At 35.5% G+C, this 17,500-nt stretch overlaps 1 protein-coding gene across 3 annotated transcripts in view; it reads right to left on the reverse strand.

Moving 5' to 3' along the window:
- Positions 1 to 17,500, reverse strand: part of flnba (filamin B a) — a 750,037-nt gene that overhangs the window by 634,524 nt on the left and 98,013 nt on the right. For all 3 annotated transcript variants that reach the window (XR_012387353.1, XM_073917115.1, XM_073917114.1), the window contains exons 14-23: positions 16,792 to 16,915; positions 16,534 to 16,694; positions 15,765 to 15,855; positions 14,489 to 14,658; positions 14,264 to 14,381; positions 12,548 to 12,804; positions 9,431 to 10,028; positions 2,492 to 2,665; positions 799 to 961; positions 456 to 616 (exon numbers count right to left, since the gene is read on the reverse strand). Coding sequence is in view for 2 of the 3 variants with exons in the window: in XM_073917115.1 (XP_073773216.1) it covers positions 456 to 616; positions 799 to 961; positions 2,492 to 2,665; positions 9,431 to 10,028; positions 12,548 to 12,804; positions 14,264 to 14,381; positions 14,489 to 14,658; positions 15,765 to 15,855; positions 16,534 to 16,694; positions 16,792 to 16,915 (2,017 nt within the window). In the remaining variant the exon portion in view is untranslated. The remainder of the gene's footprint in view (positions 1 to 455; positions 617 to 798; positions 962 to 2,491; positions 2,666 to 9,430; positions 10,029 to 12,547; positions 12,805 to 14,263; positions 14,382 to 14,488; positions 14,659 to 15,764; positions 15,856 to 16,533; positions 16,695 to 16,791; positions 16,916 to 17,500) is intronic.

Consider the following 17,500-nt stretch of genomic DNA (forward strand, 5'->3'; position numbering starts at 1 on the left):
AAATGAATACCAGAACGCAAAACATGAATATCTGACATTTCCCGCAACAGTACCCTGCAAGATTCGGCTCAAATAAAGCACTGGTGTGTGGGCTTGTCATATTTTGAATGAATGAATTGTATTAAGACACGTTCTCACCCTGGATGTAAATAGTTTTCCTTTTGTTTGCTTCCCCATCTATTTCATTTATCTTTTTAAATCGAAAAAAATAGTAATATACTGTATAATACACTCGACAATTGCACATGCTTGTATATAGTGAGATCATGTGAGACTCCACACTGACCAAATGTAACTTGAAATTCTACATGACTGAACTCAAATAAACATTTACAATAAACATCAAATAAAAAAAAGACTTGCAGTTTAAAAACAGGCAGTGTGCATCTTCTCAAAGTTCCAGTAAGGCTTTCTTCAGCTCTGAACTTTAAGAAAAATACGAGTACTGTGTGTACCTGGAATGTGTTGTCCTCCATATGTGATGTTGACATCGTAGAGTCCAGGAACATACGGTGTGTATTCCACATTACAGCTGCCGTCTTTGTTATCTTTGCAGGACATTTTAGACTCGGATGGGCCTTCGACAGTTATTCCTAAACCTCCAATACCTGCTCCTCTGCACAGATCAAATCACAGCTGGTTAGACAATCTTATGGTATGTTTTAGCATCAATCAGAATGAGCTTTATTCACCAAGTGTACGTGCACACACACAAAAAACTGTGGTTTTTAGGAGCTCAGGATATATACCATATATAGCAAATACAGATCAAATGTAGGATTGATGTGGAGCTCTGACCTGGTGACTATTGAGAATTTGTTGGGTTTCTCAGTGAGGGCCTCCTCCAGTCCAGGACCCCGGGCCTGAACACGGGAGGGGTCACAACCTTCACCCACCCCGACCTGGAACGGACTCTTGGGAACCGGAGACTCATCATACAAAACCTCCACACTGTGAACTCCTACAGCCAGCAGACAAAACACAATCAGCATCAATGAAAGATTTCAAGTTACTTTTTAGAGGATTGTTTATGATCTAAAAAAAAGTTTGGGGGAAAAAAAGAGGTCAAATAACACATTTCCTGATCTCATCAATTACACATTTTAAAGGTGCAGTGTACCCAAAAATGGAAATTCTGTCATCATTTACCGTCCCTCCAATCTTTTAAAACCAATCTGAGTTTCTTTAAAAAATAAATGAATAAAATGTTTTTGTATTTTTTTATGAAAACAAAGCTGAACAATGCATTTAAACTAACTAAACAAACCAACCAACTAGCTAAACTAACCAAACAACCAACCAACTAAATAAATAATTGACTGATGTTTTTAAAATAAATAAATAAATTGACCAATGCATTTAAAATAAATAAAAATATACAAATAAATAATTGACCAATGCATTTAAAAATAAATAAATAAAACAAATGCATTTAAAATAAATAAATAATTGACCAATGCATTTAAAATAAATAAAAATATACAAATAAATAACTGAGTAATGCATTTAAAAATAAATAAATAAATAAATAAATACTTGACCAATGCATTTAAAATAAATAAATAAATAAATACATAAATAACTGACCAATGCATTTAAAATAAATAAATAAAATGCATTTAAAAAAATAAATAAACAAATAATGAATTTAAATAAATAAATAAAATGCATTTAAAATAGATAAATATATAAACAGATAATTGACCAATACTTTTAAATAAAAAAAATTTGACTAATGCATTTAAAATAAACAAATAAATAAATGTACTTCAAATAAATACATATATAAATAAATAAACAGATAATAGACTAAGGCTTTAAAATAATTATATAAATAAACAATTGATCAATGCATTTAAAACAAGTAAATATATATATATATATATATATATATATATATATATATATATATATATATATATATATATATATATATATATATATATATATATATATATTTATATATATATTTATATATATATACACATAAATAAATAATTGACCAAAGCTTTAAAAATAAATAAATAATTGACCAATGCATTTAAAATAAATAAATATATAAATAAACAGATAATTCACTAATGCTTTAAAAATAAAAAATAAAAGTTATCTCCCATAGTTTCTTGGTTTAGTTACACTGTTGGGCTGTCATTGAAAACGTCATATCATAAATCTGTCTGAATTAGCTGTATATTCTGGCAAGCTTTATTACTGTTCTTCAAAACACACAAAGCGCACACTACCTGTGCAAGTTGCAACCTGCCATAATCAATCAATCAATAAAGAAGACCTACAGACATAACATGATGGGTTTTAATCCAACAGAATGCATGAACTGGCTAAATGTATAGCTTGCATTCCCGTCACCTGCCAAGTGCATGAATACAAACATTATCCAGCGTTTGTAGTGAAAAAGCAGCCAATTGTGAATAAATTAGATCTGATTGACAGACCATAAGCAGAGCATTAAGTAGGATGTTGTGCATTGTACCGTTCTCAAATGGAGTATATTCAACATTATAAGTGCCGTCGCTGTTGTCCTGGATGATGCAGTCTGTAGTAGCGCCCGAAGGGTTTTTTACATCAGCTTTAATGTGTTCCCCGCCAACTTTAGACAAAGCCCGGGCATCCACAGTGAAGCTAGTCGTAGCTTCTCTAAAAACACCTGCAATCCAGAGAGAAAAAGCGAGTCATTGTATAACAGCGGTTTTATTCTGTAGACCAGTGGTCACCAAACTTGTTCCTGGAGGGCCGGTGTCCTGCACATTTTAGCTCCAACCCTAATCAAACACACCTGAACACGCTAATCAAGGTCTTACTAGGTATACTTGAAACATCCAGGCAGGTGTGTTGAGGCAAGTTGGAGCTAAACCCTGCAGGGACACCGGCCCTCCAGGACCGAGATTGGTGACCCCTGCTGTAGACAATCGAAAAAAATGTCATGCCTAAAGGGCTAAATTTACATTTAGTCATTTAGCAGACGCTTTTATCCAAAGCGACTAAGAAATAAGGACAAGGAAGCAATTTACACAACTATAAGAGCAGCAATGAATAAGTGCTGTAGGCAAGTTTTCTGGTGTGTAAAGTGTAAGATTAGTAATTAAATAAATAATTAAATTATATATATATATATAATTTATATAAAAAAAAAAAAATAAATATATATATATATATATATATATTTATTTATTATATATATTATATATATATATATATATATATTTATATATATATATATATATATATATATATATATATATATATATATAATATATATATATATATATATATTATATATATATATATATATATATAATATATATATATATATATATATATATATAAATATATATATATATATATTTATATATAATATATATATATATATAAATATATATATATATATATTTATATATTATATATATATATATATATATATATATATATATATATATATATTTATATATTATATATATATATATATATATATATATATATATATATATATATATATATATATATATATTTATATATATATATATATATATATATATATATATATATATATATATATATATATATATATATATATATATATATATATATATATATTTTTTTTTTTTTTTTTTTTTTTTTTGTAGTAGTAGTAATACAGTTAGTGGTAGAACCAGAGAGGCAATTGCAGATTAGTAAGGAAAGTGGAGACTAAATAGTTGAGTTTTTAGTCGTTTCTTGAAAGACAGTGAGTGACTCTGCTGTTCTGATGCATTTAGGGAGTTCATTCCACCAACTGGGCAGATTGAATGCGAGAGTTGGGGAAAGTGATTTCTTCCCTCTTTAGGATGGAACCGCGAGGCGACGTTCATTAACAGAACGCAAGTTTCTGGAGGGCACATACATCTGCAGAAGTGAGAGCAGATAAGTAGGAGCAAAGCCAGAAGTCGCTTAGTAAGCAAACATCAGAGCTGTGAATTTGATGCGAGCAGCAACTGGCAGCCAGTGCAAACGGATGAGTAGCCTAGTGACATGTGCTCTTTTAGGTTCATTAAAGACCACTCTTGCTGCTGCGTTCTGAAGCAGCTGAAGAGGTTTGATAGAGTCAGCTGGAAGCCCCGCTAGTAGAGAGTTGCAATAGTCCAGTCTGGAGAGAACAAGAGCTTGAACAAGGAGTTGAGCTGCATGTTCAGATAAGAAGGGTCGGACCTTTCTGATGTTATAGAGTGCGAATCTGCAAGATCGAGCAGTTCTAGAAGTTTGGTCAGAGAAGTTTAGTTGGTCATCAATCGTTACTCCAAGGCTTTTCACCATTTTGGATGCAGTAATGGTTGCCCCATCCATCTGGATTGAAAAGTTGTGATGTAGAGTCGGGTTGGCAGAAACTTCAAGCATTTCTATTTTCACGAGGTTAAACTGAAGATGATGATCTCTCATCCAGTGTGAAATGTCTGACAGGCAGGCTGAGATGCGAGCTGGAACCGAGAGATCATCAGGGTGAAAAGAGAGGTATAGCTGGGTATCATCAGCACAGCAGTGGTAGGAGAATCCATGTTTCTGGATGACTGGTCCTAGAGATGTTGTGTAGATGGAGAAGAGAAGTGGCCCAAGAACAAAGCCCTGTGGCTAATAATATTGACCTCAAAACGTGTTTAAAAAAAAAATTAAAACTGCTTTTATTCAAGTCGAAATTAAACAAATAAGTAATATAATAGGAAATACAGTAAAAAATAATTCCTGAATCTGTTAAACATCATTTGGGAAATATTCGGGGAAAAAATTCACATGAGGGCGAATAATTTTGACTTCAACTTTTTAAAGGGACAATTAATGCAGCATTTTCCAGTGTCAAGTCGACAATCTTGTTCTGAAAAGATGTGTACTATAATACAGGGTCATCGCAGCCACTAAAATAGTACATACGTTCATTAATTCTTGCTAGTTTTTTTTTTCCTTTCGTGTGGAGTTTGGAAAGTGAAAAAAAGAAGCAAAGCACTAGTTTACACTTATCTATTGAGTTTGGACCAGAATTCAGTGTTATTAGTAGTAAAATGCACACACAATAACATTGAAATTATTTATAAATGTCATATTTCTATATTTTTAGTGTTATTTGACATGTTTTTAAAATGTCATGTTGTTATTTCAATACATTTAAGTTAACGGGAACTTTAGACAAAGCTGGGGCATCCACAGTGAAGATAGTCATAGCTAATAAATATGAAAAAGCATACTAATATGGTTCAAAATTGCATTTTACCTGTGAAAATGGTACAACACTTAAAGGGACAGTTCACCCAATAATTTAATCATTTTCATCATTTACTCACACTCAAGTGGTTCAAAACTTTTCTGATTAGTTTTTTTCCTGTTAAACACAAAAGAAGATACTTTGAACAATGTTAGAGGAAAAGCAGCCATTAAAATCAATGAGGAATAAAAAAAACAAACACTTGCAGTCTATGAAGTCTATATTCCCCTTACATTCCTCAGAATATCTTCCTTGCTTTTCAACACAAAAAAGAAACTCAAACAGGTTTGAAAAAAGTAGAGGACGAGTAAATGATGACTGAGTTTTCATTTGTGGGTGAACTGTCCCTTTAAATAAAGGGGATAATTAGCATATTTCTACAAAATAAAATCTTGCAAGAGTAAACGCAAGCAAACAGTTAAAGTGTGATAAAATGAAACGTTTAATTTAGATGCTTTTTTCTTACTAGTCTGAGAGACGCCACTCTTTATAACCTAACTGAAAAGAAAGAAAGAGTGGCTTGGCTTAATTACGTCATTTAGAGCACGACTACACATGAATGCCTCCATATAAACATCTCTTTAAACAGATTTGGTTATGAAATCAAAAGGAATGGGAGGAAAGTTCAGTGAGCCATGAAGCCAATCCAAAGACAAACATGTTTTCAGAAGCTAGCATGACCTAGTGCTTTTATATTGAATTATATTTGTGCCATTCTACATTGAATTATTGTACTGTATACAGAATTATGCACAACACTGTACATGCAGGAGAACTGTCAATCACATTCTCACTAGCCAATCAGAGTCGACCACTGATAACAGTTCCCTAAAAACATCTGTGCCAAAATACGTCAGTAAAACTGGTGAAATCACATCCACAAATGCTAAACTATTAGCCATATTCGGAGACCATGTTACATATTTGTGAAAGAGTTGACTTGTGGTTCATTTTCAGAGCATTTTTCATCTTTTATAATGGTGTGTTGGTGATATTTTTATTTTTGATGTTAAATGTTAATCGGAACAATTAAAATTCCATATTTGTAACCCAATTTTGTCTTGATATTTAAGGAAGAAACTGACAGCAGCGAAAATCTTTGGCTGTGGACAATGTGAAACATGTATTGTTCTCCGATGAGTCCACCTTCACTGTCTTTCCCACATCCGGAAAGAGTTACAGTGTGGAGAAGCCCCAAAGAGGCATACCATTAGGCTCAATTGGCATTCCCGAGGCTCAATGCTCGTGCTATATGGGTCACTTCCCAGGACAACTGAAGCATTCTAGAGAACCATGTGCACCCAATAGGTCAAACATTATGGTGTGCATCACAGTGGCGTGTATCAGGATGATGATGCCCCAATACACACAGCAAGACTGGAGACAGAGAGGTTTGATGGACATGAAAGTAGAACATCTCCCATGGCCTGCACAGTCACCAGACTTAAACATTATTGAGCCACTGTGGGGTGTTTTAGATGAGTGAGTCAGGAAAGGTTTTCCTCCACCTGCATCACAGGTGAGTTACAGTGTGGAGAAGCCCCAAAGAAGCGTACCACCCAGACTGTTGCATCCCGAGAGTGAAGCATTTAGGTGGATCAGTGATGGATCGGGTTGCAATCTCATGGCATTCCCTAGGAAAGGGGTGTCCAATCTCGGTCCTGGAGCGCCGGTGTCGTGCAGATTTTAGCTCCAACTTGCTTCAACACATCTGCAAGAATGTTTCTAGATAGCCTAGTAAGAGCTTGATTAGCTAGGCCAGCTGTGTCTGATTGGGGTTGAAACTAAACTTTGCAGGACACCGGCCCTCCAGGGCCGAGTCTGGACGTTGCTGCACTGGACTCAATACTGGTGCTAAATGGGCGCTGGCTCACTGCCAAGGACTACCAAAACATTCTGGAGGACCATGTGCACCCACTAGGGCAGGTGTGGTCAATCCTGTTCCTGGAGAGCTACCTTTCTGCAGATTTCAGTTGCTACCCACATCAAACACACCTGAACCAATTAATTAGGACCTGAACACCACGTGATAATTACAGGCAGGTGTGTTGATTATGGGTTGCAACTGAAATCTGCAGGAAGGTGGCTCTCCAGGAACAGGATTGGCCACCCCTGCACTAGGGCATAAGTTTTGTATCCTAAAGGCGGTGGCATGTATCAGGATGATAATGCGCTAAGACACACAACAAGACTGGTGACAGAGGTTTGATGGACATGAAAGTGAAGTTGAAGATCTCCCATAGCCTGCACAGTACCAAGATCGAAAAATTATTGAGCACTTTGGGGTGTTTAAGGAGCGAGTCAGGAAATGTTTTTCTCCACCAGGATCACAGGTGAGTTACAGTGTGGAGAAGCACCAAAGAAGCGTACCACCCAAACTGTTGCATCCCCACAGTGAAGCATGGGGGTGGATCAGTGATGGTTTGGGTTGCAATATCATGGCATTTACAAGGCCATGGGTGTCCAAACTCGGTCCTGGAGGGCCGGTGTCCTGCACATTTTAGTTCCAACTTGCTTCAACACACCTGCAAGAATGTTTCTAGAAAGCCTAGTAAGAGCTTGATTAGCTAGGCCAGCTGTGTCTGATTGGGGTTGAAACTAAACTTTGCAGGACACCGGCCCTCCAGGGCCAAGTCTGGACGTTGCTGCACTGGACTCAATACTGGTGCTAAATGGGCGCTGGGTCACTGCCAAGGACTACCAAAACATTCTGGACGACCATGTGCACCCAATAGGGAAGGGGGGGCCAATCCTGTTCCTGGACAGTTACCTTTCTGCAGATTTCAGTTGCTACCCACATCAAACACACCTGAACCAATTAATTAGGACCTGAACACCACGTGATAATTACAGGCAGGTGTGTTGATTATGGGTTGCAACTGAAATCTGCAGGAAGGTGGCTCTCCAGGAACAGGATTGGCCACCCCTGCACTAGGGCATAAGTTTTGTATCCTAAAGGCGGTGGCATGTATCAGGATGACAATGCGCTAAGACACACAGCAAGACTGGTGACAGAGAGGTTTGATGAACATGAAAGTGAAGTTGAACATTTCCCGTGGCCTGCACAGTACCCAAATCAAAATATTATTGAGCCACTTTGGGGTGTTTTAGAGGAGCGAGTCAGAAAACGTTCTCTTTAACCAGCATCACAGGTGAGTTACGGTGTGGAGAAGCCCCAAAGAAGCGTACCACCCAGACTGTTGCATCCCCAGAGTGAAGGATCAGTGATGGTTTGGGCTGCAATATCATGGCATTCCCTGGGCTCAATACTTGTGCTAGATGGCCGCTGGGTCATTGTCAAGGACAACAGAAAGCATTCTAGAGGACCATGTGCACCCAATGTTTCAAACATTGTATACTGAATGTGGTGTCATGTATCAGGATGATAATGCACTAATACACACAGTAAGACTGGTGTCAGAGTGGTTTGATGAACATGAAAGTGAAGTTGAACATCTCCCATGGCCTGCACAGTCACCAGACTTAAACATGATTGAGCCACTTTGGGATGTTTTAAATGAGCGAGTCAGGAAAGGTTTTCCTCCACCTGCATCACAGGTATCACAGGTGAGTTACACTGTGGATTAGCCCCAAAGAAGTGTACCACCCAGACTCTTGCATCCCCAGAATAAAGCATTTAGGTGGATCAGTGATGGTTCGGGCTGCAATATCATGGCATTCCCCAGGCTCAGCACTTGTGCTAGATGGCCGCTGGGTCAATGCCAAAGACTACCAAACCATTCTAGAGGACCATGTGAACCCAATGGTCAAACTTTGTATACTAAAGGTGGTGGTGTGTATCAGGATGATAATGCATTAATACACACAGCACGTTTCTCCCATGGCCTGCACAGTCACCAGAGCTCAATATTATTGAGCACTTTGAGGTATTTTGGAGGACTGAGTGGAGGGAGTGAGTATGTAGTGACTTGGCCACTATTCTGCAAGAGGAATGGCTCAAAATCCCACTGGCTGCTGTGCAGGCCTATTATCTGCCATTCCCCAAGATGAAATCATGCTGTATTGGCTGCAAAAAGGAGGATCTACACCATACTAATGAATTATTGAGCTTTAAAACCTGGAGTTTCTGTTTCATTGTCTAACGCCTGAATCTATATAACACTCAAAAGTATTGCAGTCATGCTATAAGTGGATATATTGGTTACTGACAGGCCTAATCAATACCTTCTCCAGCGACTCCTGGCCCGAACACCTTCACTCTGCTAGTATCCACAGCCGGATCCACTTTCACTTTAGCAGGGAAGCTGGGAACGCTCTTTCCTCCGTATTTCAGCTGTAATGTGTACATGCCTGCAGTCAGCGGGATATAAGTGACCGTGTACGTCCCGTCTTTATTATCCAAAACCTCCGTCTTAGCCTTGACTCCAGAATCAGACTCGGCGTCCAGCGTCAGCAGTCCCGGTCCGGCTGTGGTGCAGTCCACATTTAACACACTGACTTCGCCAACTTTTCCTCGTTTTAGGCCTGAGCCTGACGCTAACACTTTAGTGGGATCAAACGGGTACTGGACGTCGGCGTGGAAAGGTGATCCAGGAATGTGGACGTTCTCGAAGAGGATATTGACCAGATATTCTCCAGGTTCTGTGGGAAGGTACGACACGGAGCAAGTGCCGTCGCCGTTATCAGAGCACTCGATTTTGGCTTCGGTCGGACCCTCAACGGTGAGGCCGAGACCACCGGTTCCTGCGCCTTTAGTGTCGATGGTGAACTCAGCAGGACTTGAAACAAGACCACCCTTCAGTCCCGGACCGAACGCCTTGACCTGTGCAGAGAAATGTATGTTATTAAATACAAATACAATACTTCCTTGTGCCACGGTTTATTCTTTATTTAGCCTTCCTTCTTTATTATTATTATTATTATTATTATTCTAAGTAATTTTGTGTCGTGGTGGAGATTGTTTTACTAATTGCTTTTTCTTTTCTTTGAGGCTGGCTCCGCCTTGCTCCTGCCGCTAATTCGGCTGGTCGCCTTTATAAACCGAAGCTGAGTGTGTGTCGGGGTGGCTCTCGATTTCCAGCGCGTCTGACTGATCCTCGCGATCTTGTCTCTCTTTAGAGAGTATGACCCGTACTTGCTGAGAATCTCTCCGTATCTTGCCCTGATGAAGGTCCGAAACTTCTGTGCGCGTCTTGTGCAGCCGCTGCTGAGGAGCCATGCTGGTGTTGTGCCGTTTCTTTGATCTATGTTTTTTATCAATATTTTCTTTATGATTTATGTTTTGTTTGTTTGTTTAAGTAATTGCTTTGACTTGGATATTGTTTAACCAATGATTTATATTTCTGTTGCCACCTTAATTAATTAGGACACCTATATTCTGGTCTATAAATAAATAGAGAATTGTATTTCTGGTTTCTGTGTCCTTTTATGTTGCTAACCCCTTCCCTAGACGATCCTTAAAAAACTGGGGTTCGTAACAATTGTCAGACTTGCATTTGAAATGTTTCTAGCATAACAGCATGTTAAATACTCCAACACAAAGAGTAATCTACATACATAAACAAAAAAGAATCAGTGCTAGGTGTAAAGACGTAAAAAAAAGTTAATAATTAGTAAAAAAAAATAAAAAAATGTATTAGTAACCGTAAAGAAACTTGTTACTGTAATAAAATACTTAAAGGTGGCCGATAATGAAAATCTGGGTATACCAAGGCCTAGTAGAATAATAAGAGATCAGTATATGCAAATGGGCATACCATGAGCCTCAGAAACAATTGTTTACTTGTTATGTAAATTCCACGAGTGTAAAACCCCAGTGGACAACAGGCCAATCAGAAGACAAGACAAACTGTTACAAGAATCATGGGCCAGGCACTCCACATTTGCATGTGTGATTACTTTAGGTTGTTCATCCAGATATGACGTCATCAAGAGAACCCAGACTCGTGTAGCTTTGAGATCATTAATATGCACACCACAGGCTGTATTTGATAAGCAGCAACACTTTCTCGTGAGAAAACAATGATAGTTTCCCTCCATTAGTTATTTTAAACCTTATATTTAACTTACTAAGTATATGGGACTTTTATTTTAAAAACGCAACCGCAGATTGCTTATTATGCATCACCGGGCAACGGCTGCACAAGACATGTGCTTCAGGAAGCAAAATGCAAGATTTACAGATTATACATTTATTCATAAGAGGCATAAGGCATGTTTAATTGCATCTTTTGTTAATTAATTGTGTTTATTGCAAAATTTGAAGCGTATGTTTCAACAAACGTGTGATGCCGAATCATGTCAAATCACTCATGCTCATATGTTCGAGCAGATTATATTAAATCCTGGTTTTCTTTGACATTATAGCTTAAAAATACAATGCGATACCATCTCTATCATTCTCTTTTGTCAAGTTTAATTAGAATTTTGCCTTTAACCACATCTCGTGAGCAAAATAGGTTAACGTTACACTCTGATTAGGCTTATATTTGTCCTTGTTCATCATACAGTGTATGTATGTGTGTGTGAGAGCAACACGTCAGAGCGGAGCTCATTAATATTCATGACACGATCCATATATGGTCAATCAAGACCTTCTGATTCTATTGGTATTTTATGGAGTAACAAACGAGCTTATAAAACTGTTTCTAGAGATTTTTTTACTTACCATAGCCATAAACCTATAATGTAGATACCAGAGAACAATTTCACTTATTAAAGCAATGCAGTATATGGAACCTTTAAGTTTTACAAAGAACTAGTTACTGTAAACAAGATGCTTGTGGCTTACAAAAGTAATGTAAATATATTGCTAATGATTTATAAATAACTAATTACTGTAAATTACTTGCGTCTTACAAAGTATAAAGTTACTGTAATTAAATTGCTTATGGTTTGCAAATTAAATTAAGTTACTGTGATCAATTGTATGATTGAGAAAGTAACTAGTTGTAACTTGTAACTAGTTTACATAGTAAATAGTAACTTGAAATTTTAAAAGTAATTAGTTACTGTAATTAAATTATTTACTGAAAAGGGTTACTGTTCATTTTAAGATAACCTAATTAGTTACTTATAATATTCATGCCCCAAATACTTTAAATTTAATCAACATTTATGTCTAAATTCAATCAGAGTAGCAAACACACTGTATTTTTGTTATACAAACATTTTGCAGATCAAAATACAGTCAATATCAAAATTAAAGATCAAAAGACAGTCAAAATAAAACAACAGACAAAATAAGAAAAAGAGCAAAAAAAAAAACAGCCAAAAATATGAATGTAAAAAAAGCCATACATTTTTTTATAAAAGCTGAATCATGCTTTCTTTTGACTATACCTTGCTGGGATCTGGAGGCAACATGGCTTCCACAGGAAAGGGGCTTCCGGGCACCAGATGCCCATCATAGAGCAGCTCCACCATGTAAACACCCTCCTCTTTAGGGATGTATTTGACCAGACTGCCTGCTTTACCAGGCTCCACCAAGCAGGGCACAGATTTCCCTGACGGACTGGTAACCTTGACCTCCAGTTTGCCTTGCCCACCTGCTCCTCTAGTACCAACAGCAAACTCTTGATCCTCACCAACTTGTACTCCTGGAAAATTAATATTAAATGGTGATTATTTAACAAATAAAATTAATCAAATTAATTAAATAGCAAGAAAAAATTTATTAATATACAAATTAATGTATAAATAATAATAATTAAAAAATAAATATATATGTATATATATAAATAAATAAGTGCATAATACATAAATGATACATTCAATAATAAAAAAACAAACAAATAAAATATATTTGAATAATTTAATCACCACAATTTACAATGCCATCTAGTACAATGTTGGATTAAACTATACTTAGAACTAAATATATTTTAACTAACAAACATTAAGGGCCTTATTTTATTGATATATTTGCAAAGTCTAAAGCACATGGAGCTTAAGCATTAAGGGCATGTCTGAATCCGCATTGCTATTTTAAGGACGGAAAAATACGGTCTATGCCTCGCCGCATGGTCTAACAGGGTTGTGCTTATTCTCCTAATGATTTCTGGGTGTGTTTTGAGCATAACATGCATTAAACCAATCAGAGTCTCATCTCTCATTCCCTTTAAGAGTCGATTGCGTTGCGCCATGGTGCATTTTCTATTTACATAGCAGACTTTGTAGAAAAAATGAACGCTTCTCTAGCATGAAAACAATTAATCACAGCATCTGCAGCACGAGAATAAAGAACGAGCCTTCTCCATTCGGCCTCTTTACTTTTACTCTCTACTTTACTCCTTTACTTTAGTGAAATAAACTGAAGACATTCATTAGCCTACATATTTAACTTTGTTTGTTAAGCATAAAGATTTGTTTCAAAACTATTTCTAAATTCAGTTGTAATTTCCAGCAAATGAATAAATGAACAATAATAACAAAGTGTGGTCAAAAAGTTATATACAAACACACATCCTGTTCTTATGCCCATATGGTGATGCTTAAAATAGCAACGCGCCAACATTTTGCCTTACACACCTTCTTTCTAGACCGACACACCCATGAGTCCACAAAGTGGCTCAAATGGATTTGCTATTTAAACAACGTGGCGCAAAATGGGAAAATTAGGGTTGCGCTGGTCTGAAAATAACAACAAATCAGGCCAAACACATTTTGCACCTTATTGCGAAAGGTGCATGTTAGGGCCTTAAATATAATGTCTTCACTGGCAATCAACGTGGATATTGCATTAAAAGAATTGGGGGAAAAATTAGCTTGCTAACTAACCAGAAACTAAAATAAATATATAACAAGGTAAAATTAAACTAACATTTTAATATTGTTATAATAGTTTTTTTGTAATATTATTATAATTGGTAAATAATATAAATATAGCTTTTTTTTTAGATGTTACTTATTATATTATTTCAAGAAACAAACATATATTATGCTTGGATCTTGGGTTCAAACAAACAAACAAACAAACAAATAAATAAATAAAATTATTTAAATGAATTAAATCAAAATTAAATGAATAAAATTGACAAATAAAACAAAACCACATACGGTTTTCCAGGCCATCCACTTGAATCTTGCTAAGGTCGAGTGGAGCTGCGACACCGACAGCGAAGGGGCTTTTAGCAATCGGGTCTCCACCGTAGCTTACTGTTATCACCATCTCTCCCTGAAATGAAGACCAGAATGATCAAGCCAGAAGATAAATTCCACAAGATGTCTAATTTGCCAATTTCATTGGTTTGAACTACTACTAAACACGTGTCAGATCTCTACCTGCTGGACTGGTGTGTACTTGACAGTATAGGAATAGTCATAGTTATCAATGATCTCGAAGTCTTGGACAGGTTGTGCTTTATTTGGGCCAGAAAACTGCACATCCAGCAGAGCTTTACCTGCTCCTTTAGTGTAAACTGTGAAGTGTGTTGGTTTTCCACTCTCCACACCTGATGATACAAAAAATGGAAACATTTAAAGACTCAAAAAAATATCAAAATACAGTCAAAAGACAGCCAAAATCAAAGATCAAATATCAAAGGACAGCTGAAATCAAAGTTCAAAACACAGCCAAAGTTAAAATTGAAGATCAAAGCACAATCAAAATTTTAATGAAGATCAAAACACAGCCAGTCAAAATTAAAGATCGAAACACTGCCAAAATCATAATAAAAGATCAAAGCACAACCAAAATCAAAGATTAAAGCACAGCCGAAATCAAAGCACAGCCAAAATCAAAGATCAAAGCACAGGGAAAGTCAAAATAAAATATCTAAGCACAACCAAAATTTCAATGAAGATCAAAGCACAGCCAAAATCAAAGATCAAAGCACAGCTAAAATCAAAGCACAGCCGAAATCAAAGACCAAAGCACAGCTAAAATTAAAGATCAAAGTAAAGCAAAAACCAAAGCTTAAAGCACAGTAAAAAAACTAATTAAAGCACAGCACAAAACAAAGGTCAAAGAACAGACCAAATCAAACATCAAAGCACAGCTAAAATAAAAGATCAAAGCACAGCTGAAATCAAAGCACAGCCAAAAATCAAAGATCAAAGCACAGCCTAAATCAAAGCACAGCTGAAATCAAAGCACAGCTGAAATCAAAGCACAGCCAAAATCAAAGACCAAAGCACAGCTAAAATTAAAGATCAAAGTAAAGCAAAAACCAAAGCTCAAAGCACAGCAAAAAAACAAAGGTCAAAGCACAGACCAAATTAAACATCAAAGCACAGCAAAAATAAAAGATCAAAGCAGACAAAATCAAATCACAGCTAAAAATCTAAGATCAAAGCACAGCCAAAATCAAAGATCAAAGCACAGCAAAAACCAAAGATCAAAGCACAGTAAAAGACAAAGATCAAAGCACAGCCAAAATCAAAGATCAAAACACAGCAAAAAACAAAATTCAAAGCAGAGCAAAAATCTGAGATCGAAGCACAGCTACAATAAAAGATCAAAGCACAGCCAGAACTTAAATAAAAGACCAAATCACAGCCAAAGTCAAATATCAAAACACCAATAAAACAGAGATCATTAGATGATTGATCAACAAACCTGCTCGTGCGATTCCTGGTCCCTCTGCTTTGACTTTAGAGGCGTCGTGAGACGGATCCACTTTAACACGGAATGGACTGACCGGAATTTCCTAAAATGGATCATTTTAAATGAACACATGATTTTGAAAAGACTCTAACGTTAACTGTTTAATAACTAAATAATTATATATATTTTTTTAATTGCAACATTTGATGGTCTAAGTCACCCAACAGAATATCTTGCAAATATTTAGTTATAAACGATTAATGATTATTTTTATTTAATGACCAGTTTAATAAAAAAATGTAAATAAAATCGATAATAAAACTAAATATGCCCATCATTAAATATTTTATTAAGACAAAAATAAAACTTTCAAATACATAAAAAAAATAAACAAATTTCCCTATTCAAATAACTAAATATATAACTAAATTAAAAAACTGATTAGGCAATTTTTCGACTCGATTTGAACTACAAGTAAAATGAATGGCTAAAAATTCATAATTTAATAATAATAATAATAATTATAATAATAATAAACAAATAATAATAATAAATAGTAACAACAACAATAAAATGATAAAATAATAACAACAAAAATAATAAACAGTAAACAAAAATCATTAAAATAATAATAATAGGAATAATAATAATAGCAAAAATAAACTGTAATAACATTAATATTATTATTATTATGACAATTTATGACAGTTAATTGAATGACCCAAACAAAATAATTTAAAATAAAAACACCATATTCGCAATTATTGAAACGTGGACTGACCTGATCAGTGAACAGGACTTTAATAACGAGTCGTCCGGCTCCAGGAGGAATATATTTAACAGTAATAGTGTCGTTGGCATTGGGAATGATGTCAAAATCCACATCCTCTTCTTGTCCGCTGATTACATTGGCTTCACACTTGATTCCAACACTCACATCCCCTTAAAAAAAAGTTGTGTGTGTGTGAGACTGATGCATGAAATAAATTATTATTAAACTGATTTGTGCACACAGAGTGTGTGTGTGTGTGTGTGTTACCTTCTCCAGCTTCAGTGCAGTCTACAGTGAAGTGTGTGGGTTCATGAGCCTTCAGTCCTGTTTTCTCCACTCCAGGACCAAACACCTTCACTTTATGAGGATGACTTCCCTTGCCCACATTCACCTACAGGAATAAAGCCTCACCTATGTTAATCTGAGTACATGTAATACACATAGAGATTGAAGAACACAGCTAAAACACAATTACACATTCAAGTTTGGTGAATTTTAGTGTGCATGGTGAGGATTTGGTTAGTATATTTAAGGAGAGACAATGCAGGATAAATTGAGATTGTGCTTTTTTGGCTTTTCATAATGTGTGTGTTTTTAATGTATTCTAATCTATAAAACATTTCAAATAAATTTGTAAAAATGCATTTTTATCATTATGTGCGTTTGCAGTATTTTCTAAATTATGGGGTAAAAATTGTTTATGAAAAATCGTCAAGAGTCCAAGAAGTATAAATAAATTAATAAATTAATTTAAAATAAATTATTTTTAACCTGACTTTAATTAAGTTTACATGTGAGGAAAAGAAATGCATGCAGAATTAGTGCATATTTAATACATCAATTCATAACTTCCAAATATGAACTAACATTTTAGAAAATGTAAAAAAATAAAATAAAATAATAATAATAATAATAAATGCAATGCCTAATGCAATCAACAAACTGCTTAAATATAAATAAAAATCTAGCAAATAAA

Source organism: Danio rerio, chromosome 11 (genome assembly GCF_049306965.1).
Source record: "Danio rerio strain Tuebingen ecotype United States chromosome 11, GRCz12tu, whole genome shotgun sequence".
Lineage (NCBI taxonomy): Eukaryota > Metazoa > Chordata > Actinopteri > Cypriniformes > Danionidae > Danio > Danio rerio.